Below are 25,615 nucleotides of genomic sequence, written 5' to 3'. Positions count from 1 at the left end.
AAATTTTGATAGCCAATTTTCATTTACATGTGAGAACACACTCCTATCTCGTTCCAAACAAAGACATATTGTGCTGACTCTTGTATTGTTACTGATAATTTTTCAACTTGGTTTGTAGTAGCACATTTAAGGTTTGATAAAATATTGTTGATTTTGCGGTTTTTTTGTTTTAGCTATTTTATATTTCAAAATTGCTGAAAAAAATATCGTATTGCATATCATAATGCAAATATCGTACTACAATATATTATCAGTACTTCTTTTCTACATATGGAGACACATTGGGAATTTGTCAGTGCTCTCTAGTGCAATCTAACCTCTACTTACTAGAACCATTAAATAATCGGTTTATTTTTGGACCGTAATTATGACTCTTGAAATTATTTTGGAAAATTCCAACGTTAAAGTTAATGTTTTCGTACTAAATCCTAGATTCAAACTGATTATAAAAATGTTTCTTTTCAATTGGAAAATTGTTATTATTTGTCCAGCGTAGCTTGCATTTTTTATAAATATTTTTGCCTTGTCAAGCTTGGTTGTGTGTTTATAATTTTAAAATTTTATTTTTAGGGACTCACAATGAGTGAACTCTACTGTGAAATTCTTCGTGGATCTTATTTGGGATTAGAAAGTTCTTCAAAAGAAAACACAAAATGGGATGCTTTCTTTTTCGTTCGGCTTCCAATGTTAATAGGAATACTCCATCAAATTAGGTCAAGTAAGCTGTTTTTTAAATTACGCCTAGCTTTGGTAAAAGTCAGTCCTTATGCAATTGTTTACCGGTAGGTTTGTGATTTTACTCTAATTAAATATGTATTAACTCTGTGGTAGCGCAGTGGGATTGAGCTCTGCTTGATATTGAAAGTAAGGAGTGAAAGTTTTGTATTGTTTTAAAAAGTTGAGTTTTCAGGAAGAGTCAAACTTTAGCGTAAAGAGCGAGGCGTTGAAGAGGAGATAGCCCCTTTCTCTCTATTTAAAGTTCTAATGTTGTTCCTTACTTTCAGTTAAACATTTTTTTTATTTAATTTCTAATAGTTTTTTCAAATAATGCTGGGAAATCTGGTGCCCCCTTCATAGAATTTTCCCTTCCCCCATGAAAATTTACTCAATGTAAAGATCCTCTCACGTAACCTTCTCCACCCGAACCCTCCCACCACCACCACCTGAAAAATCCACCCTGAAAATGTCTTTATACTTCCCAATAACCAATACTATATGTAAACAGTGGGCAAAGTTCACAACTTACAGCCCTTCCCCAGGGGACTGTGGGGAATTAAGTAAAATTAAAGACATAGTTATTAGATTTTTTCGACTATGCTGAACAAAATGGCTATCCCAAAATTTCAGTCACTTAAAAAGGGCACTAGAACTTTTAGTATCCGTTTAAAAGAGCCTTCTCACCATATTCTAGGACCACTGGGTCAATACGATCAACCCTGGGAAGAAAAAAAAAACAACGGCAAATAAATATGCATCCGTGATCTTTCTTCTGGCAAAAAATACAGGGTTACTACTACTATTCGGTTACTATTGAGCCGGATCGCTCCTTATTTATAGTTCGGTACCACGAACTGTTTGATTACGGGCCCGAGTTCGATATCAGCTGCCACGGGTCTGGAATTGTGTGAAGATTATTTACTAGCGTCGCCTTTGTCATAGATCAAACTAAAATAGTATTTTTTTTTTTTTTTTTGTTGAGGCGTTTGACAAAACCTGCGAGTCCCAAAAGATTAAAAGTGAACCCCAAGGGATCTACGGGAGACTCACCAGGAGTCTACGTTGGCTTGAAAAAAATAGAGGCTTACAACATGTTGATAGAATACCAAAATAAAAATTAAAATCAATTTTCCCCATTATTTGTCATGTTTTTTTCTGTTATAACATTTCATTTAGAAAAGAAGTTGTTCTCAAACAACTGAAAAAAGTCAGATAATAGCTATACATAAGAATGAATATAAATCCCAAATTAATAACTACCTACCAATTTCAATTTTTCCAGTATCCTCTAAACTATTTAAAAAAGTAAATGCATGAAAGATGATAAAATTTATAAATTAAAATCGAATTTTACCGTCTATCCAATATGGTCTTCGTAAAGGTCATTCCACTAAACATGATGTATATCATTCTATTATAAAGATTAAGGAATTTTTGGATTTCGGATCAATGACGTCGGCATTGATAATTGAAACGAATAAAATGCATTTTCTGGTTTGAATTGTAAAATGGATAAAATCGTTTTTGGAAGATAGAATACAGACTGTGGTTGTCAGATCATCAACATGATTAAAAAGAAAAATAGAATGCGGGGTTCCCTAAGATTTGATTCTAGGGCCGCTACTTTTCTTTATATATATTTCGTATAGAAAGGATTTATAACTAATTGCATACTAATAACATATGCTGATAAGACAGTAATGTTGTTTAAGTCATGTACGGTAGATGGTTTGTTCACTATTATGGAGAACAATTTAGAAGATTGTCTAGTTATCATCTATCATTAAATATTTCGAAAACAAAATATATGATATTTTCAAATATACAACATTTTGAAACAATAAGATACTTTCATTTGGAAATGTAGTGATTAAAAAAGTAAAGTTTCAATTATCTGGGAGTGATTATGGATGTAATGATTACATGGTAAGATCATGTGAGGGTACTTTCCATTAAAAATTTCCCGAGGTTTGGGTATTCTAAATACCTTATCCCTCAAAGCCCTTTATTCCAAATGAAGCACTTAAAACTATATTTTACTCTCGTTTCCTCATGTTTAGAGTATGGATGCGTTCTTTGGTCTAATTCGCTTAAGTGTAATGAACGTAAAATCCAAGTAATACAAAATCGGGCAGTAAAAACTCTATTTTCATATAAATACTCAACAAGTGATTCATTCCCCCTGGCAAAAGTTCTGAATGTTTCTAAAAATATCTATGCGCCAAGTTGCAAGTTTGGTTTACTCGTGTATTAATTCTTTAGCACTACTTGGACTAAGACAACTTAATATGTTTCAAACGGCTTCAGAATATCATTCATACCCAACAACCTCATTTGAAAACAATTCACTCGTATCAGAAATGCGCCCCAGCCATACAGGTACACTGCCATTACGACATGTTGGTGTAGAGTTGTGGAAGATACTGCCCAACTATGTAAAGGGGACAATTTCGCTAAGTTCATTCCGAAAAAAATATCTAAAAATATCTTATTGAATAGATAAAAGTTTTTGTTTAGTTTTTCTGTTTAATGTTTTGTGAATAAGGTATATGCCATTTAGAATTCAATCTTTGAAGTGATTTATTTTCTTTTATTTGTGGAATACTCTTGTATTGCACAAATATATAGAAGAATTTATTTTACTAATATCGTTCTGAAAAAACTATTTTAAAATATCTTATTGAGAAAAGATGAAAAATGCTTACATTTTTCGTTGTTTAGTTTTTGTTTGTTTTTTGTTTGTTTAGTTTTTTCTGCTGAATCGTATTAGAAAAATGATATTTTTGTTCTGTGATATTTTAACCAATTTTTTTTTTTTGATATATTTTATCAAATGATTGATTTCTCAAATCCCTGTATTGGTTGTTTATAGCCTATGGCATGTTGGCAGTGCGGAAATGACTGTATTTATTGTTTTTTGTTTTGTCAATAAATGTCAATTCAAAACCATATTTGACAATGGTATCACTTTAGCTTCCAATATTCTAATCTTAGTTTGCAGAATTATCTTCTTATTCTTCCTAACTTTTTTCAACTGTGAAAAAACACCCTGAGCCTTGACTATATTACTTTTAACATTTTCACTGCTCCCACCGTCTTTACTAATAATTAAATAAAAAAACAAGTTTTTTTAACTGAAAGTAAGGAGCGATATTAAAACTTGAAACAAACAGAAATCACTCCGTATATGAAAGGGGCTGTTCCCTCCTCAACGCCCCGCTCTTTACGCTAAAATTTGACTCTTTCTCTCAACTCTACTTTTTGAAACAGTAAAAAACTTTAGCTTAAAGAGCGGGGCGTTGGGAAGGGAGCAGCTCCTTTCTTATACTGAGTAATTTCTGTTCGTTTAAGTTTTAATATCGCTCCTTACTTTCAGTTTAAAATTTGTTTTTTTTTTTTATTTAATTTCTGAATGTTTTTGAATTAATGCATGTTTTGATTTTGGCTCTCCGCACAAGAATAATCAAAACGAAATTTGTATATTAATTTATTTTTATGGCTAAATGGCTTTCTCACAATTTTGATAGGGCGATTTTGAGAAAAAAGGAGCGGGGGAGTAGGCTTAGTTACCATCCAATTTTTTTGTTATTTGGAAAGGCAACTAGAACTTTGAATGTTTTACAAACGTTTTTATTAGTGAAAATATACGTAACTTACGAATTAAGTTATGTAACAAACTTCAATATTCGTATGTTTTTATTACGTATATGAGGGGATTCACCCCCTCGTTAATACCTCGCTCTTTACACTAAACTTAGATTTTGTCCCAGTTTTTTAAGAATGACCCCTGAATCACAAAGACCGTAAAATAAATAGTTGAAATTAATAAAATTGCTTTAACGTAAAGAGCGAGGTATTAGGAGGAGGTAAATCCCTCATAGACGTAACAATTTCTGTTCGTTTTTAGTTTTAATGCTGCTCCTTACTTACAGTTGAAAAAAAAATTCATATTTATTTTTTCATTGTTCTTTAAAAATGCTGAAAAATCTTGCGCCCACTTCATGCAAATTTTCTTCCCCCGTGACCAATTCCTCCGTGGAAAATTCCCCTTGCATACCCCCCAACCAAAAAAATCCCCCTGATAGCGTCTTTACACTTCCCAATAACCACTGCTATATGTAAACACTGGTCAAAGTTTGTAACTTGCAGCCTCTCCCACGGAGACTGTGGGGGAGTAACTCGTCCCCAAAGACATAGTTATTAGGTTTTTGGACTATGCTGAATAAAACGGCTATCTCAGGATATTGACCTGGTGACTTTGGGAAAAAATGAGCGTGGGAGGGGGCCTAGGGACCCTCCAATTTTTTTGGTCACGTAAAAAGGGCACTAGAGCTTCTAATTTCCGTTAAAATGAGCCCTCATACGACATTCTAGGACCAATGGGTCGATATGATCACCTCTGGGAAAAAAACAAAACACAAAAACAAACAGATAAACACGCATCCGTGATCTGTCTTGCGGCAAAAAAAAAAATGCAAAATTCCACATTTTTGTAGATAGGAGCTTGAAACTTCTCCTGTATGGTTCTCTGATACACTGAATCTGATGGTGTGATTTTTGTCAAGCTTCTGTGACTTTTAAATGGTGTTTCCCTCTATTTTCTAAAATAAGGCAAATTTTCTCAGGCTCGTAATTTTTGATGGGTAAGTCTAAACTTAATGAAACTTATATATTTAAAGTCAGCATTAAAATGCAATTTTTTTTATGTAACTTTTGTTATAAATACTCCGTTTTTTAAAGTTTCGGTTACTATTGAGCCGGGTCGCTTCTTTCTACAGTTCGTTACCACGAACTGTTTGATGCTACCAAAGTAAGTGGAGCCGTCCACCTGATCTATCTTTTTGTTACCCAACGTAACCCTTTCATCTTCACTTATTCTGAGCCTTCCCGACTTATTCTTCTTAACATTAATTTTTATACCTATTCTAGCACCCTGAACTCGCTAAGCCTCTCGCTGAGCCTCTAAGAGTCCATTCATTTTGTTCACACTTTCATCTAGAATGCTTAAATCATCAGCATAATCCAAGTCCAGGAAAGTTTTTACGCCCTATTTGATTCCCTTCTCTCCCATTGCCTTTCCTGTGCTCCTAAAACAAAGTCCATCAAAGTGATCCACATAAAGGGGTATAGAACATAACCCTGCTTAACTTCTGGTTTAATACAAAACCAGCTGCTAACCTCATTTCTTTCCTTAACCGCAGCAGTTTTATTCTTGTGCATAGCACTAGTCACTTTAATGTATTTATCTGGTATACTTTACAAGGATATAACGTTTGCTAAAGCTCTTCTACCAACAGAATCGAACGCTTGCTCATAATCTATAAAAGTCAGGACCATATGTGTTTGATAATCCAGACGCTTCTCAATTATTGAAAATTTGGTCGACGTATCCTCTACCCTTTCCAAAACTGCACTGTTCTTCTCTTATCAGTTTGTCTACAACATCTCTCAGTTTAAGAAGTATGCTACCTACAGAGACCAGACTAATGCCTCGATATTTACCACACTCAGTCTTATCAGCTATGTTAGACAGTGGTTTAATTAGGGTTTTCCTAAAATCGCTAGGTTCTTTCCCTTTTTCAAAAATCATATGCATAATCTTCAGTAACTTATTTCTAACCTAAGAGCCACCATATATAAGAAACTCATTTACCATAGTATCAGCACCTGGGGTCTTGTTATTTTTTGATCCGTTTCGAATTGTCGCTAATTCTTCCTCCCAAAACAAATCTTCCTTCACATCCAAGGTATCACAAACCTTTTTCATTTTCCTCTATATCATTTTCTGCAACTCTATCTTGGGTTAGCACATTTTCAAAATATTTTGCTCCTCTTTCTTTAACCCTTTCCTCATCACTAACTGTGGCTCTGTTCCTAGTTTTAACTGGGACAGATCGGGATTGGCTACTCTTTCTCAATTTGTTAACATGCCAGTACAATATTTTACTATTATGCCGTCTAGCTGCATCTTCTAAATCCTCGGTAATTTTATCCATAGCCTCCACTTAACACCTTAGTTCATATTCTAACGCTTCTCCACTTTCTTTACATTCTTCTGTCACTCAGATAGTTCTTGTACAAATCCCCTTTTCTCTCTATTAAACATAAAGCCTGTTCACTAATATTCCTAGCTGCATTCCTAATTCTCTTCCCTAAGACACCATCAGCAACTTTACAAATTGTTTTCCTAAAATTATTCCATCCATCTTCTCCAGTTTAGTATTCAACTGTTCCTGGAAAGTTTCTCTCAAATCCTCATCCTGGTGTCTACTAAAATCGTGAAAACCAGGTTGACTTATGGGCCGTTTTATGGCTGAATTTTGTATTGGTTACAACTATATTGTTACACCTACAAAATTGCAGCAGTCTGTAGCCATTACTGTTTTGCTTTCCTACTCCAAATTTACATAGGCTGGGATACCGTCTGTCCCTATCTCTATCGACCTGGGCGTTAAAATCTCGTAATAAAAACACCACATTTCCACCGGGGATCTTGTCTATTTGCTCCTGTAACTCTAAGTAAAATTCATCTGAGTTGCCAGTATCTCCGTCAGTCGGTTCTACAGGGGCGTATACTACTATAACCGATGTTATAATTGATTGTATTCTATTAGCGATTGTATTCTATTATTGATACGTTCCCAGTCTAAACATGACTTAGCAGCTTCCTTTTTCATCATGAGCCGTACTCCCTGTCTTTGTACCCCATTCATCCTGCCTGAGTAAATATATTCTATATCACCTAATTTCATGCTTCCCAGTCCTGGGATATGAGTTTCTGAAACTCCTTATAAATCCTATTCGAATTTTTTAAATTCGTCTGTCAAGATATTGATACGACAGTTATTTTTTAATGTCGTAACATTCCAATTTCCAGTTCTAATATTCCTTAAATCATTGAAATTGTTTGGCCTGAGGAAAAGCAATGGTTCCAGATACCAGTGCAGGAAAAGGACTAACACATCTTCTCAAGTCCACACACCGTAGTGCTTAAGCCGGCTTAGAACCAGACTGGAAGAAGTCCCTGGGACCTCCAGTTAAATGGAGTATTTGGTCAATCCTGGGCCAATCTCGGTCACACCAGGGTTTTCAGCTAAGGACGATGCTCTTCTATCAACAAGAGTCGAAATTCTACACACACAGTATCCACCCTGTTACCTCTGAATCATCATATATTCATGCCTAGAAATATTATGCTACTACGAGGAGGCAATCCATAGTAGATAATATAAAAAAAACTTCGTTTTCTTAAAGAGTTAAAGAGGCTGCGTCCCAAAATCGAACCTTAAAACGTACAGGAATTTTAAGAGGCAGTTGGGCTGCCGCCCCCCAAACCCCCAGCTTTTAAAGACTCTTTTGTACAGGTTTTTTGTTTTTTTGCTAACCCCCCGCTCTTGGCTTCGGAAAGGCCCTCTTTTAATTAACAAAAAATTGAAATGAATGAATAATGGAATAACTTCGAAAAATGTTAAACACAAGAGGACAGGAGAACCATTGCGCCGAAACTAGTAATTAGTAACAATGAAGTCCCCCCACAAAAAAAACCTGTACAAAAGAGTCTTTAAAAGCTGGGGGTTTGGGGGGCGGCAGCCCCCCAACTGCCTCTTCTAATTCCTGTACGTTTTAAGGTTCGATTTTGGGACGCAGCCTCTTTAACTCTTTAAGAAAACGAAGTTTTTTTTATATTATTTCTGTACGTTTTATAGGACTATAAGAAGACTATTAGGAGAGGCAAACCCCCCGCTTTTAAAGACTCTTTTGTACAGGTTTAATTTTTTTTCATATTAATTCTGTACGTTTTTCTACAATCCATGGTGGATGTAATTTAATAATTCCTGTACTCCTCGTACAGGAATTAGGAGAGGAACCCCCCCCCCCGCTTTTAAATCATTGTATAAAATAGAAAAAAAAATAGATAGAATGACCGAAATGTTTCTTTTGCTCATAAGAAGCTAATATTCTGTTATCTCTCAAATGATAAGCTGTCCAGGTGTTATCAAAATTTTTTTGATGTTGTGAAAAAAAACCGCCCGTAAGGGACTTGAACCCTTGACCCGAGGATTAAAAGTCTCACGCTCTACCAACTGAGCTAATAACTTGCATGTGTGTAAATATAACTTCTCAATAGGTTTTAAAAATTTCAAATTAACATGGGCTCTTATGGAGAGAAATCCGTTAATTAAATAGCTAATGGGTGGTTTCTGGAAAACAGGGAAGGAGTTATCGGATCGAGCTGAAATTTCGCGGATAAGCTCCTGGGCCGTAGGGGACCTTAACTTGTGAATTTCAGCCCGATCGGACAACGTTAAAAGGGGTGGGGGGGGGGGGGGTTGGAGGGTCGAAACTTTCGGGGGGTTAAGATTTTCCTACGAAACTTTCATGGGCACTTACTCGGAGAATTCCGCATCGAATGAGTCTTCGTACACCCAGATCCGATGTCGGATGTGACCTGTAGGCGTCTAGGAAAAAAAAGTAAATGAATTTTAAGTGGCTATGCGTGGTTTCTGGAAAACAGGGAAGGAGTTATCGGATCAAGCTGAAATTTCGCGGATAAGCTCCTTGGCCCTAGGGGACCTTAACTTGTGAATTTCAGCCCGATCGGACAACGTTAAAGGGGGGCTTGGGTTGACAGGTCGAAACTTTCGGCCAGATTTTCCCCATGAAGAAAAAGTTGGAGGGGGATGAAATTTTGCAGGTTTCTTAGTTGGAGCTCGGGCTACGAAATGCATCCCTCCCCATCCGTCTGCGACCACTGGAACCGAAGATCGCTTAACATTGTCGTTTGTCGCCTCTTTATAGAGGCACGAGTGTGCCTCCTTGATAAATTAGCTAGGAAGAGGTTTTCTTCCAAAAAGGCCCACCAAAACAGACCAAACTCAGAAGAATTATCCATTAATCGGAATCCCTTGCGAATGTTGTGTCGATTATAATATAATATGAAAACAATAGTAATTAATAGTGTAATCATTAAGAATCTCAGTAAATACAATACAAGAAAATATACTTTTTATTTTACCGCTCTGAATCGGGAGTTTTCTAAATAAGATAATCGGGGTTTGATTGTTTTCTTGCGCTGTGAGTAAATGTCTAAAGAGTAAAGTTGGATGAAATCCCTTTCTTGTTATACGCTACATTCAAAAGTTACACGCTATAAAAGATTACCATTAATGAAGCTTCATTTTTGTTAACTTTAGTAAATACAACAAATAGCAAATAAATAAATATAAATATTTACTTACTAATTGGTAAGTACATATGAAATCATAGTAAATATGTTGTACTGAGCAAAGTACTGTATACAGTCAGCCGGCGCCTGTCGGACAACAGGAGTGAAGTAGGACCGGGCTTACTTAAAGACAGTTGGCCCGGAAGCCAGCTGTCTGTATGAATACTCGCTTGGTAAGAGGGTTTCCACTACATATTGCATTGCGTCGAATGGTTGTTTTAAGACCAGAAAATTACCCTTGTATATTAGCAAAATAATTTTGTGAATCATACATTGTTTGTTTGACATTGATAAGGAAGTTCATAAGACCCTTCGCATTTTACTCTACATACTCTTTACTAAACGTGTTAGCGCCCTTCAGATTGATACACCTCACGATTATTTCAGGTGAAGGGCCTGAATATCAAGCAACATCAAATGACCTGGTTGAAGCCGTCGAACATTTGTTGCATCAAGCTATTCAATTGATAACAGTGTGTGACACTAAATGGCAATGTAATACTTTAGAGCTGCTCATGTCTGAGATAGGCAAAAAGACTGGTCTTCTTTCGGATGATCTCATTCAACTTTTGATCAACAAAAAGTGAGTTTTGTTATTTCAGTTTTGAAACAGATTCAAAAGCCAGGATTTTTCTTTTGCATATTTAATTTCTTTCTAAGAATATTTATAACGGTTCGAGCAAAAGTTTGTGATGAGAAATATATGTGAAGACTTCAGGGTGCGTGAAAGACCCGACTCAGTTGAAAGAACGACCGTCATTTTGGGTTCTGAGTTGTTTTTCTATTGTTTAAAAAAAATTAAAAACTTTTTTCTTCATTTTGGTTGTGTTTTAAAAAAAGGGTGTAACTTTCTTTCTATTTTTCTTCTTTGGCGCTTGTTTTCAAAAATTAGAAAACATATTTGAAGTGTGGCTTCATTCAGCCATCCTACCAACCAAAGCCAATTTATCTTATTAGTTATTTTATGCTTCCCCTATGTTTATTTTATCCGGTATTGGATTTTATTCTATTAGAATTCCTTATTATTAATTATGTTATTATCATTTGTGAAGTATCTTTCTTTTTACTCCTCTGTTAAAAAAAAAAATTAATTTCTAGGGCCACTATATAAATTTTATTATCTAAACTAAACCACCATAGGGGATCCTTAGGTGCTTACTTGCAAATACGGTTTCAGAGGGGAACCATTTTTTAAACACTTCTTAACCTGTCGCAGTTTGGCTTATATTTATGTATATAAATAATGGGACTTAATATTTTTTCAACACGTGGAAGATGATATCCAAAGACTACAGAAAGGTAGTAAGACTTGGAACTAAAAAATCGTCCCCCAGAAATTTTAGCGCAATCGTACACTCTTGCTTTGGAATATTGTCGCTCGAACTGAAGGTCATGTTCGGATTTGGATTGCTAGATGGCCTGCAGCCTCTTCTGGGACATTTTTAAAAGGTTGGGAAGAAGCGGTGTTTTCTTTCGATATCAATAAGAGCTTACGCGTACGAATAAGTTATTTTTGGCGGAAAATTCATTGTTTTTGTAGAAAATGCTATAAAATTCAAAAGACGAACGGTCAAACGAAATAATGATTCAGGGATGCCAGTCTAAGAGGGAGGAGGGTGTCAAACAAGTGCAGGGAAATTGCATCCCCCTATATTTTCAAAAATGTCTTTCCTTGCATTGAACCCCACCCCCTTGCATCTTGACAAATATCCTTGTCCATCCTCCTTTACACTTTACGTCAATAATGTTTGTTAGTTGAAATTAGATGATATTATTACCCGTGCAGCTAGTATTTCTACTGATCGATTATGAAGTTTATACAGTTTTGCCTAGTGAAACTTCAAAAATGAAGTAAGTTAAGTAAGTTGGTAATAAAACGCTCAAAATCTACGTTTATCTAGAAAAAAATTGTTCTCTTATTCTCTCTTGATTTTATCCTTAATTCTACTATGTCTGTTTTAGTTGTTCCTTTTTGCTTTAACTCAATTGAACCAACTTTTCCTGGTAGGCTTTCATTTTCCATGGTATTTCAGTAGTGTTTTTGCATTAACACGATTTTTCTAAATGTTTCTGTTTCTTGTTTTTTTTTAAATAGTTCTTTTTAAAGAAAGAAAAAATAGATTAAAGAATGTATTGAGAGTAGTTAAAATGTAGATAACTTCCTGAAATGAAGCTTTCTATGGTGATATTAACTGTAAAGTCGAAAGTTGGATTAGCCCGGATTCATCAATTAAACAGTTATTATCTTTGAAAATGCTATGTCTGTCCAGCCCTTAAGAATGGTTTGACGTCTTTTGTAAACTAAGTGAAATGACTCTGAAGAGCAGATATCTATGAAGAGTAGTTTAGCTTACTGAGGTGGCAAAACAAATTGTGAAGGTGAAATGCTTTTACAAGGCTAGGCTGCAACGTTACATGGCTGGACAAGGTTGGCTTAGGCGTTTACTAGTCTTTTATTCTTTTGGTGTAATCTTTTCTTCTTTCTATTTCCTTCTCTTCCCCTTCCCCCTTAACCTTTTCTGCTTTCTTATATTTTTTTTACTACAAATTAGTTAGTAGATCTTGTTTTTCTTTGTTTTTACAGGAATGGGCTCAGCTCTGGTGTTGTTAGACCTTCCAATAGAGAAAATATCACCCATGTTTTGCTATCTATGGGTTTTGCCGACTCGTTGCTTCGATCGCTTGATGAAGAAACCAAAAGACAGGTATAAATATACGTATCGTTTTATCAAAAAACTGAAGGGTGATCCGTGTGTATTTGTTATACTCCCTGAGGGAGTATATGTTGTTAAGGTTTTCTCGTGAGTAGTCTTTTCTTCTGGATCTAAACAAGGAAACTCTCTTCAAGAATATGGCTTCCTTTGGATCATGGACGCTGATTTGGGGTGGGTGTCATAGGGTGCATTGCCCCCTATACCTCGTTACCGCGCCTATATTTTGAAATATACCTTTTTTCTGTATTTCTTTTGAAATAAAAAAACGAAAAAAGCAAAATTACCCTCCTTGCCCTAAATTTTGAAAACTAACGTTTTAAAAGTGGAAAATATTTGTATCCCACCTCTTAAATCTTTGTGAATTAGAGCCCCTGAGTTTTGATGCGTACTATCTAAAATTATGATTAGAGTACTTCAAGGTAGAGAAATAGAAATAATTTTACCACGAATATGGGCTGGACAAAATAATGTCAGTCACTTCTAGATGATTACACCTATGCAAATATCCCATCAGTAAAAGTTCAAGCCACTCCCTAAAGTTTTTGTTATTGTTACATTTTTCATATCTTTCTATTCTCGGAATGTTGGAAGGTGTGTTTTCTATGTTTCTTATTCTCTTTTGATTTTATCCTTAATTCTGCTATGTCTGTTTTAGTTGTTCCTTTCTGCTTTAATAGAATTGAACCAATTTTTCCTGGTAGGCTTTCATTTTCAATGGTATTTCAGTAATATTTTTGTATTAACACGATTTTTCTAAATGTTTCTGTTTCTTTTTTTTTTTCAAATAGTTCTTTTTAAAGAAAGACAAAATAAATTGAAAAGTGTATTGAGACTATTTAAAATGTAGATAATTTCCTGAAATGAAGCTTTCTATGGTGATATTAACTGTACAGTCAGCTTGAATTGTGCCGTTACTATCATTACGTAAAACCAAGTTATAATGAATGTATTTTATGAAATAAAACAGTTTTTCAGTTGATGATATTATTTTAGCCCCCCTACCTCTACTGCACTATCTTACTGAAGGGCACGAACGTGACTGTAAAGTCCACTGCCGTATTCTCTCCTCTTTTTTTAAATGAAGAAAAGCTACCACAAAATTGAAGAAAGGGTGTCTCATTTTGCTACTAGAGTTAAGACAGGTGGTCAATAGACCATTCTTCTGCGGAATTTTCTAGGCCAAAGAAACAGGTCAAGAAGAAACCTTTCCAGGCCAAAATTAGGCTCTGAGTTAATTCTCGTTTGTTTTGACCTCCTAAGACAAGCCATAATGAATGTATATTCTGAACTGAAACAGTTTTATCAGTCACTGATGCGAAACGTTACATCTTTATGATAAACTGAAAACCTAGGAGGCCTACTATAATGATTCATCCCTCGTTTTAGTGATTCCCTTTTCTTCTAGTTATTTCTGTAATGGTTCATAGTTATTTCTGTGCATTATCTGTTTTTGATTTGTAAATAGAAACTTAATTGACATTATTGTCTTTACATACCGCTTTTAGGGTTAAAAGTCGAGAAGGTTTCATTTGAAACCCTATTGAAAAAAAAAAATATTTCAGACAAAATACATGAAACTGGAAAGAAACCTGATTGCTCCGACGAAATGTCGCAGTTCAAGCTTACCTTAAGTAGGTTTGTGCTTTTATGTTTTTATATATATTATTTTCTATGTTCGGGTATTATTTTTCCATGATTAGTCTAGAGATGTTCCAATCTGTGTAGTGCTTTTATTTTTCTTTCGGGCAAGCTTGGCGTAGCCTGTTATTTTCCAAGACTTTCTGGTCTGGACGTAGAGAAATAACTTCGTTTGTTAAAAAATTAGACAAAAAAAGGAAACAACCTAAATTTGAGAAAAGAAAAAAACCTAAAAAAGGAAAAAATATAGAAGTTGAAGGAGAGAAAACATCAGAATTTTGGAGTTTTTTCGGAGGTCTTAATTTTACTCCAAACTATTTTCTTCTAACTATAAACCTTCTCTATCTGTTTGAAGGAAGTGATTCTGGATGTCTTGACGAAAATGTTGCCATCCTACAATACGTTGGAGATAGTATGTACAGCTGTAGCCGCTGGCGGTCGTCTTCCTCAATTCACAACCCGTTTCATTAGACTCAATGAAATGGCCTGTCTTCCCGGGCCCGAAGCTTCAAGATCTGGCTTAGCTAGGGCGAATCTTTTCGACATATCGTTTCTTATGCTTTGTTATATTATGCAGAACTATGGAATGCATGTAAGTAATTTGTTCTTGCATGTTTTATAACATCATGCTTTTCTTTTATTTATTTGTTTTTTTTTATTATTTGTTTATATGTTGTCTCGTTTGTTAGAAGAGTTCTTTCGTATTTACATAATTACGCAATAGAATTATGTTCAATAATAAAATATCTAATAAATTAATTTAATTCGTTTTTAAGATGGAAAAGAAATGAGTTTTTCTCTTTAGAATTTATGAATACAAGTAAAAACAAGAGGTGGAAACGTATTGGGCTTGACATAACAGTAGATATCAAATAGAATTAAGTTGTAAAATTAATAATGAGAAAAATCAGTGATTTGAAGAAAACGCGTTAAAAAAATACAAGTTATGTAAAGCCCAATCTGTTTTGCGTCCTTCCTTAATTCTATTTATAGATTTTTTAGAGAAAAAAATCCTTTTTAAAATTGAGTTTTAAATTTTTACGTTTTTGTTTTTAGTCTCCTAGTCCTCTAGCCTTTTATTTTTTGTCGACTTTTTAGTCTTCTCTGAGAATAGAAAATCTTTAGTCTTTTATAAGACAAAAATCTGTTCAATTTTAAGATTCCTTATATTAAAAAAAAGGAAGCAAAATGCCTTCCAAGTGTTTTTGTTTCCGTTTAATGGTCTTCCTAATACTTGATAATTCATCGTTTCAAATTTATAATAAGAATTAAGTTTAAATGCCCTGAAGAAGTTGAAAGTTTTCAAATAGAGATACCTTTAAGACACCTTTTAATTCAGGTTTAATGACACCTTTTTCAGAATTCACTTATCTTCAGAATTCAATCTAACTACGAGTATTTCTTTGTAGATAATGTTCAAAAGAGCTCTGGTAAAATAATGTTCTCTATTTTTACAGTCTACTCTTTACTATATACTATTAAATAGTCAAATTTACCAAGGGCTGGATCCGACCGGGTAAATCTTTCGATTTGGCATTTACTCTGTAAAAAGAAAAACAAAACTAACCATAAGAAAAGGGAGTCTTAAGCAAAGTTCTGTTAGAGGACGGTAAACTCTGTTAAACAAACCTGACCGGCAAAGTCGCTGTGTCAATTTTAGTGGGCGTATCGATCCGAAAGCAAAATTTTCTTGTCTTCCAATAAAACATCTCGAAAAAGAAGACTCCTTTGTATACCCCTAAAAAAATGAATAAAAATAGCATATTTTTACGAGTGCGTAAACTGGAATTTTGTATTGGGGGTATATTTTGTCAAAAACCAAAAGAGGGTGTAACGATTAAAAAACAGAAGGATTCCATTTAGCGTTTCGAAAATTTTAGTATCAGTAGAGTCCTCTTGGAGGGAGCTCAGGCTCCTCCAGGAAGAGCAGAGCTCAGCTCAGGCTTGAGTTTGGCACACCTATGATTTGTTTAGCTGAAAAACTTCATTTCGAATGTAGCAAGACTTTTGACTCCTCAGACTGCATTTGACTCCTTTGACTCTTTTGACTTTCTCAGAATCATTTATATACTCCTAAAAAAACAGGAATAAAATAGCATATTTTTACGGGTGCGTAAACTGGAAACTTTCTTTTTTTTTCAAGTACAATTTTGTTGGCCTGGGAAGTGAGTTTTTCAACTCAGATCTGAAACAGAAATATTCGCGCACATCAAGACTTTTTTTTCTTTTTTTGTAACGTTGATTGATGCGAAATTCAACAACGTAAGGCAGATTTAGCGCATGACAGAACCTAGATTCATATTGAAAATTAAATATAAAAAACTAGTTTTCTTAACTGAAAGTAAGGAGCGACATTAAAACTTAAAACGAACAGAAATTACTCCGTATATGAAATGGGTTGTCCCCTCCGCAATCCCTCCCTCTTTACGCTGAAGCTTTTAATTGTTTTAAAAAGTAGAACTGTGGCAAAGAGTCAAACTTTAGCGTAAAGAGCGAGGGATTGCAGAGGGGACAACCCATTTCATATACGGAGTAATTTCTGTTCGTTTTAAATTTTAATGTCGCTCCTTACTTTCAGTTAAGAAAACTAGTTTTTTTTATTTAATTTCTGAACGATTTTGAATTAATGCATGTTTGATTTTGACTCTCCGCATATAAATTATTAAATTGAAATTAGTATATTAATTCTTTAATGGCTAAATGGCTTTCTCTTAGTTTTGATCAGACGATTTTGAGAAATAAGGGGTGGGGAAGGAGGCCTAGTTGCCCTCCAATTTTTCGGTTACTAAAAAAGGCAACTAGAACTTTTAATTTTTAACGAACGTTTTTATTAGTAAAAAAATATACGTAACTTAAGAATTAACTTACGTAACAAACTTTTATATTCTTATGTTTTTATTATGTATACGAGGGGGTTTGTACCCTTGTTAATACCTCACTCTTTACACTAAATCGTAAGTTTTGTCTCAATTCTTTAAGAATGACCCCTGAATCATAAAGGCCTTAGAATAAGTAGTTGAAATTACTAAAAATACTTTAGCATAAAGAGCGAGGTATTTATCTCCTCCTAAATACCTCGCTCTTTAAGCTAAAGTGTTTTTAAAACCCCTCATATGCGTAATAATCTCTGTTTGTTTTAAGTTTCAATGCTACTCCTTACTTTCAATTGAAAAAACGTTTTCATGTTTATTTTTTCATTATTTTTTTTATAGTAATGCTGGAAAATCCTGCGCCCTTTTCATTGAATTTTTCTTCTCCCATGACATATTCCTCCAAGGAAATTCCCCTGAAAACGTCTGTACACTTCCCAATAACCATTACTGTATGTAAACACTGGTCAATGTTTGTAACTTGCAGCCCCTCCCCTAGGGATTGTGGGGTTGTAAGTCATTCCTAAAGACATAGTTATTACGGTTTTCGACTATGCGGAACAAAATGGCTATCTCAAAATTTTGATCCGTTGACTTTGGGAAAAAATGAGCGTGGGAGGGGGCCTAGGTGCCCTCCAATTTTTTCGGTCACTTAAAGGGCACTAGAACTTTTCATTTCCGTTAGAATGAGCCCTCTTGCGACATTCTATGACCAATTGGTCGATACGATGACCCCCTGGGAAAAAAACAAACAAACAAATAAACACGCATCCGTGATTTGTCTTCTGGCAAATAATACGAAATTCCAATTTTTGTAGATAGGAGCTTGAATTTTTTGCTATAGGGTTCTCTGATACACTGAATCTGATGGTGTGATTTTGTTAAGATTCTATGACTTTTAGGGGGTGTTTCCGCCTATTTTCCAAAATAAGGCAAATTTTCTCAGGCTCGTAACTTTTGATGACAAAGACTAAATTTGATGAAACTTATTTGTTTAGAATTAGCATGAAAATCCGATTCTTTTGATGTATTTTCTAGCGTCAAAATTCCGTTTTTAGAGTTTCGTTTACTATTGAGCCGGGTCGCTCCTTACTACAGTTCGTTACCACGAACTGTTTGATTGTCAAATACTTAGTAATTGGTGTATTTTGACCTGTATTTACTTAAAAATTATTTCAGCTTGTGCTTCAAGGTGAATGTATAAATTCGTTTTTCTGTGACTGGGCCCAGGAGCATTTAGTTAGTAGATCCACTTCTGATGAAGATTCTATTGGCAGCTATTTGGATCAAGTATTGACTCAATATTTAGGCAACGATGTTGACCCTCGCAGTGCGTAAGTAAAAATTGCATCTAATCTAAATATTTTTGTTTTTTTCTGTTGAAGAAGGGTAGAAAAAGGTACAATGAAAAATGTACTTAGTATTTGTTGTCTGCCATGGAATCGATATAAAGGGTTCTGTTTTCCTACGAACAAGAAAGATTGGGACAAAGGGATTAATTCAGCAGATCATAATTACCCCATCCATCCAGCTGCGTGGGCTGACCACTATTCAGTTATCTTTTCAAAAAGGAATTATGCAGTGCACGTGTTTTATTTAAATGCGTGTTGTTCTCCCGTTTTCCCTGATTCAGGGAAAAGTTCTTCCCGTTTCTGTTGATGCTGTAAGTGCATCTGTTAAGAAATTGAAATCAAGCTCTCTTGATGTTGACGGAATTAGTGTTTATCATTAAAAAATAAATTGCCTGCCTTTGTTTTTCCATTTACAGTTGCTTTTCCAAATTTGCGTTTGTTGTTCCCTTGTTCGTGAGAGCATTTTTTGTGGATGTGTCGCTTCTGTTCTTAAACAAGGTAAGATTAAATTGGACCGCTCATCTTTCAACTCCATCACGACTGCTTGTAATCTTAGTAAAGCCCTTGCATATATGCTACTTCCTTTCATTAATATGAATGCTAGTTTTGGGGAGAAACAGATCGGTTTTCGGTCTGGCATCGGCGACGCTCACCCTGCTCTGACATTCCTTCTTAAAGGTGTTTCAGCTAAAGGGTCTTCACATTTGTGCTCTTGATATCTCTAAGGCTTTCGACAGTGTTGTACACAGTCAGGCTCTTTACTCTCTTTACATCTATGGATTTAACCTTTCTCTTATTTTTCTTCTTAAGTTTTGATATAGTAACTCCTATCTTCGAATTTAAACTAGCGGTGCCCTTTCTTCTTTTATTGTTCCTGGTCGTTGGAGTGTACGGCAGGGTAGACTATTATCTCGAGTAATTTTTAAATTCTGTATTTCTAGTGTTCTTGAGAGTATTTTTTTCTATGTGTTTTGTTGGGTTAACTGATATTTCATACCTTGCATATGCTGATGGTATTCTTCTAATTAGTCGGTCTAAGTCTATCGCGGATGGTTGCTAAAATTTCTTATTCTTTTACTAAAGTTAGTCTTTTGCTTAATATTGATAGATGGAAGTATCTTTTTTTTTAATTTTCCATCTTGTCCTAGAACTCTCAAGTTCTAAAAATTTTCCATCCTTCATGTGGATTTGATGTGGTGGATGGGTGTTACACTTTCCAAAATCTCAAAGCTTTTCGTAAGCGTGCCGTCCGGGATGCTAGTAACTGTCCCAAGAGTAAAACTATGGTTTTCAAAGAACTTCCTATTGATTTAGCATCTATGATATTCAATACTTTCCATTAAAGTGGTTGACCGAATGTCAGAACTGGTACGGTGCAGTATTTCTCACGGTCCTTCACGGCCCGAATAAATGAAGAGTAGTATAAATACAAGTAGGATCGTTTGGGCTAAGATCAATCATTGGCATAAAGATCACCTAAGCCTTTCCAGGGTAAACTGATGGTTCATTGAAGGAAAAAACAGTCTGTAGTTATCCCTGCCAACTCGGGATGGGGACGATAAACAGTCTTGACATCTTCCACACAAGATTCAAATTCCAAGAAGGATCTGTATCTCTTTCGTGGTGACTGTTTTTCGTTGTTTGAGCCCTTGTGGCTTTTGGTCTCGTAGGAAGATGAACAGAAGCCTATAGTGCTGAGAGTATCAACTAGAATGCGGCTTCCTTGCTTATGATGAACCATCACTGTGAGTCCTACGTGAGGAGGAGATTTTATGGCCCTAGGTCGAGTGGTTTGTATGATGCTCTGGCCATTGGCAGCCATTTTCAGTTTACTATCTTTGCCTACGAACAAGTTCTTCTGGAAGAACTTCAGAGTCTATGGCAGGTAGTTCAAATTTTCTTCGAGAATTTTCAGGTCGTCCGTCTTAACATACTCAGTTATATCTTGAGTGATACATTTTATGTCGCTATACAACAACTCATCAGCCGCACAAATAAGGGTTTTCCTCGCTATCATTTGGCTGTGCATAAAAGTTTGGCAGCATAGTATGAGCTAACAACACAAGCCTTACCGTCGGTCTCTGCAATCACTACTCCATCGCTAAACCTTTCCTTGACGAGCTTCTTCGTGTAAAATTGGCTATACACAGGCTCTTCTGAATCACCGAGAAACTCACTCATCATGTTGACCAATTCACGAACTGTTAATTGCTCGTCATCATTCGCTTCAAAGAACCGCATTACCTCTTCAAATGCTTGCTCTTGATTCATGTTTACTTACCTACCTCTCTTTTTTTCTAGTTTATCAGTCATATTCCCTGCATGCTTCAAAGGGAGGTTCTTGCCAGATGCAAAGTTGCAGTAACATTTTTGTCGTATACAACATCTGCTGCATGCAGATCCAAATTCGCTGCTAGAATTCGGTCGTGAACTTTCTAAGATCAGTGATCATTTTGCTTTCAGTAAAGTCCCACCAGTGTCTCGCCGAACTCTGATGTGTGGTCACGAAAGCTGTTCTCCTTCTAGTGAGTCTTCTCAAAAACCACTATGCTCGAACAAAATAAACAATTGGTTTTGAAGTCGGGAATTATTCTAGATTCAATTGACAAATCAGATGTGTAGTTAATTCTTGTACCTCTGTATCTACCGCAATCCTTCATCAGCACCAGTTAGAAAGTAGAATTTTCAGACAAAGAATCGGGGACGCGAAAATCCTTCGAAACTTGTGGACGATGACGATTTTCGAAAAAGTCAGACTTTTATGTACCTCAAATTTGCCTCAGAGACTACCTCACCCTCTCCATCCTCGATCCAAGTTGCTGTAATGTTGCAAGTTGCAAGTAATGACTACCTCACCCTCTCCATCCTCGACCCAAGTAGCTGTAATGTTCTGATGTAGCAAGGATGTCAAACCAAACCCCTAAACCACTTCCTAAATTCGGAATTGTCTTTTCAGGACGGCATGTCTTTTCAGGACGGCATTCTTTACATTAAAAAATTCACCCTCAATGTCAACCTAAAAAAACTCAAGTGTGTAAAAGAGCTAGAGAGGCAAACTTTACGGATTTGGAATCAGCACATTTTTTTTTTTAGTCACATAGTGAAAGAATCATTTGTATAGCAATTTGTTTGAAGTTGACCCCTTTTTTCACAGTTTTCCTAGAACCTCTCCCTCAACCTTACTCCCTCTCAAAGCTTTATGCCCCAAACAATTCTTTTGACTTTAAACATTTAGTTTTATGTTCATCAGCAAAAAAAAAGAGCGTAGAAATGACATATCTAATCACAATTGCTGGAATTTAATCAACATTTTTTGCCTCAACCTCAAATTCAACCTAAAAAAAACTCAAATTTGTGAAAGAGCTAGTGCGGTAAACTTTTCGGATTCGGAATCAGCACATATTTTTTAGTCGGTCAGTGAAAGAATCATTTGTATAGCAATTTGTTTGAGGTCATACCACATTTTTGCTAGACTATAGGAAGAAGATCCAGATTTTTTACTCTAAAATTGTAGCCAATTGAGGGAAATATAATTGTATTGCCGTTTGTAAGCTTTATTCTGCTTTTTCAGATCATTCTGTTCTTTAGCTTTCTGGGATTTCCTCGATTTTTAGGAAAAAGGATTTTAGTGATAATCGAACGTCTTATTTCCGCTTCTATAAATTTTTTCTTTATCTTCGTCTTTGGTGTATGAATCGAAAGATAGTAAATAAATTCTACCTTCCAAATTTCACTGAGAAACTGACTGGTTTACACGAAAAACTCTTGGGAATAGCGTGTCAGTGTTTGTTACCTCAACATTGTTTTGATTCGTTTTATTAACTTTATTATTTAATTATATTGTTGATTAATGTCATTGCTGATTAATGTTATTGTTTGATGTTATTGTTGAATTCCGTTTTTATATCATGTTTTTTTGTTGTTTGCCTTCTAAAGTGTTTACTCAACTATTTATCTTATAGATTTAAGGGTTATAAATAGATATTATTATTTATATAATGACGAAGACGTTAAGAAGTAATGATGCCAAGGCTATTTTTAAAAAATAGATTTTTAGCCAAGAACTTGTATGCTACTGTTTATTATTTTCTTTGCTGAAGACGGCCCTTAGATATAGGGCCGAAATATTCAAATAAGTTTTGTTGGTTCACTGTCTTGGGAAAAAAGTCCTTATTATTCTCTCTTCTTTATTTGTGATATTATTATTATTAAACAAGCCACGTGTTTGAGGGTGTTCAATCCGCAGTTAGACGTGCTGCATAGGGTAACCATGTATAAGGCAAAACTAGCGGTTCCACAATACAAATAAGTAAACGATTTACTTAATTTCTCTTACCCCTTTTCGTATACTTCAAACATATTTTAGCGTAAAAACTAAATACGTCTTTTGTCTTAGGATATTTGTTTGAAGGGAGACATTATAAGTCAGAATCTTTACCCAAAAGCCATTAGAGAATATTGACAAAAAAATTTTTGCATCATCCCTGAATCCCAGGAGTATTGGACTGAGAAAATCAGGTCATTGTATGTAGACTCATTCGTCTTGGCTAAAAATGCACTGGCTCGCTCAATGCACTGGTTCGCTCACCTGAAGTTGCATTCGACAAATCAAGGATATTTCTCTTTGAGACCTTACGACAGACACCTTTATTTCCAATGTTGTTCCAATTGGCTTTTCCTTGTTCCCACAAATGACAAAAACCATTGCAGGATCGCTGATATCAGAACACCAACGTCATTCTTCAAGTGGATGAGAGGTTTTGAGTAAGGTTGAATGTTCAGTCACTGGTAGTAACAGTGTTAGGTGTGTCAAGAAACGCCAGGATAATATGTAAATCTGGATTATGACTACTTGAGAAGCCGTTATTGCTACAAATCATTATAATTTTTCGGCAAACATTTATACAGATGACATAAAAACTTTACGCTATTCCTCGTATTCATTTCTTTAGTTTTTTCTTATTGTCTTTGATCAGTGTTCAATCCCCCGAGTTTCTTCGTTCTTGGAAAACAATTCTCTTTTTTCAATGTTAGTTAAGAAATTTTCTTCAATGGTAATGTAAGCAATTGAGCGTTTTTGTAATATACTAGTCACAGGCTGAATGGTGTCTTTTGGCATAACAGGAAAACCTGTATTCTTCAAGGGAGATGACGGGATATGTTTTTAAGACAATATAATGTTTAATATCCCAGTCAGATTAATTGTCTTGATCATATTGAATGAATATTTAAATTCTTAGCCTTGCAGGAATGTTAGATACATACATTCAGTTGATGAAAGTATCGAATTGTGAAACGCTGTATTTTTTTTTAGTAGTGTAGCCTGGGACTATCCATAAAATGCGCCTTAGTAAAACTTTCTTCCATGCAGTTGTATTATCTTAAAGTGTCGTGTTCCCCAAAAAACTACGCTCCAAATGTGCATTACAGATTTCCACCGTTGTCTTGTGTAAGAAATCAAATTAGCGGGTTCTCTCTGATTTTGTTGGTCTTTTGGTGAAATTCATATCTTCTCAGCAAACGAAATGCAATATTTTGTAACAAATCATCGGTCAGTCTATTGTTGTTGGTGTACGTGTCTTCTGTTCGCCAAATGAGATAAATTCTGATTTCTCTTTAAATTAGTACTGAATTCTGTTGAACGGCAAACATAAGAAAGAAATGGAACGTTAGCGTACACTTTTTATGAGGATTAGAAACTCTTCCTTGAGACCCATTTTGAAGTCACCTTGCCCCCCCCCTTCAGCAAAACTCTCTGAAAGTTTCAGCTAGATCCCCCTCCCCAGCACTTCGGCAAAGCTGAATACACTTGCCAAAGCCATGATTTTGGAAACCCTTATTATTTAGAGAACTCCCCCCATCCACTCCCTTTGATCAAACTGTTCATCCATCTACCTGCTTAAAATAGGCAATATCAACATTTTACTTCATGATTACAACTTTTCCTTAGAAAAGATTATATTCGCAACGCTTCACTTTTTAACGACAAAATATAACCCATTGATGAGCTCGAAACCACTATCCTGAGAATCCGATACGTGTGCTTTTCTAATTGTGCTACCCTGGCTTTTTATTTCCTCTTCTCACACTTTTTCTACATTGATATACAAAAACGTATGCCTTTTTTTGTTCTACCGTTAAAGATATAGGCTAATTATATATGGTAAGATACAGATTACTTTTATTTGAATTTTGCTCTTCTTTTCTTTTAGACAAATCCGTTGGCCTGACCAATGCGTACAAGTGGTATGTGTAATGAAGGAAATTTTAGTTGCTTGGTCAACAGATGTGATCAGCGAAAATGATGCAATAGCCTACACAAGGATGCTTAGAAAATATATGATGTCCCTAGCTGTATGTGCAGCAGTCTACCTTGCAAATCGCTATCAAACATGGCCTGAACCTCAGAGATCGCGTGCTTTTATTCTACTTGAGTGTCTAGGCTCCCCTCCAATCCCAGAAGAGCTGGCACTCGCAGATAAGAAAGAAAGGTATTTGTTTGCTACACATAGAGCTTTTCGGGGGGGGGCAAGCTGCCCCGGGCGCCTTCTCGGGGACGCTTTGGTGGGGACTTCTGGTGCTTTTATTTATGTTTGAGTCCGGAAGGGGGCATAATTAGCTTTTTCTCGTGCACCACCAACCCTAGGAACGGCCCTGACTAAATCGTATTTTTGCCATTGAATATAACAAAGATAAAATTTTACAGGATTTATCTCTGTCGTGGAATATAACGTTTTGGCAATTTAGCATAGTAATAGTTTTTATTAAATTAGTTTTTTAGGTAAATTCTTGGGGATGTAAGTACAATTTGATAGTCAAAATCAAACTTGAATCTGTTGAAAAAATTCTTCAGTTAATTAATTCTTCTGTTAATTTAAAAATTACTTGATTATTTGAAACCGTTAACAAAAGCAAAAATATATAGAGCATGGATAGATGAGAAAAGCCGCAAATACTAGAATGGACATTTATATTAACAAAACAGCGACAACATCGCAAGGGTAGCCTAATACGAGAGAAAACAAAATTGACAGCTCAATTATAAATCAAACTAGAACACTAAACCATAGGTGGCCTGTTTTTTTGCTTTTATGTTTT

At 35.3% G+C, this 25,615-nt stretch overlaps 1 protein-coding gene across 1 annotated transcript in view; it reads left to right on the top strand.

Moving 5' to 3' along the window:
- Positions 1-25,615, top strand: part of LOC136032247 (mediator of RNA polymerase II transcription subunit 24-like) — a gene marked incomplete in the record, with an annotated part of 80,037 nt that overhangs the window by 36,723 nt on the left and 17,699 nt on the right. Inside the window, 6 exon segments of the mRNA XM_065712478.1 lie at positions 571-718; positions 10,331-10,526; positions 12,528-12,648; positions 14,651-14,887; positions 18,345-18,499; positions 24,730-25,008. Of these exon segments, the coding sequence (XP_065568550.1) occupies positions 571-718; positions 10,331-10,526; positions 12,528-12,648; positions 14,651-14,887; positions 18,345-18,499; positions 24,730-25,008 (1,136 nt within the window).

The sequence above is a fragment of the Artemia franciscana genome, chromosome 10 (assembly GCF_032884065.1).
Source record: "Artemia franciscana chromosome 10, ASM3288406v1, whole genome shotgun sequence".
Taxonomy (NCBI): Eukaryota; Metazoa; Arthropoda; class Branchiopoda; order Anostraca; family Artemiidae; genus Artemia; species Artemia franciscana.
The sequence above is the reverse complement of the archived record's forward strand: the minus strand, read 5'-3'. Positions and strand labels throughout refer to the sequence as shown.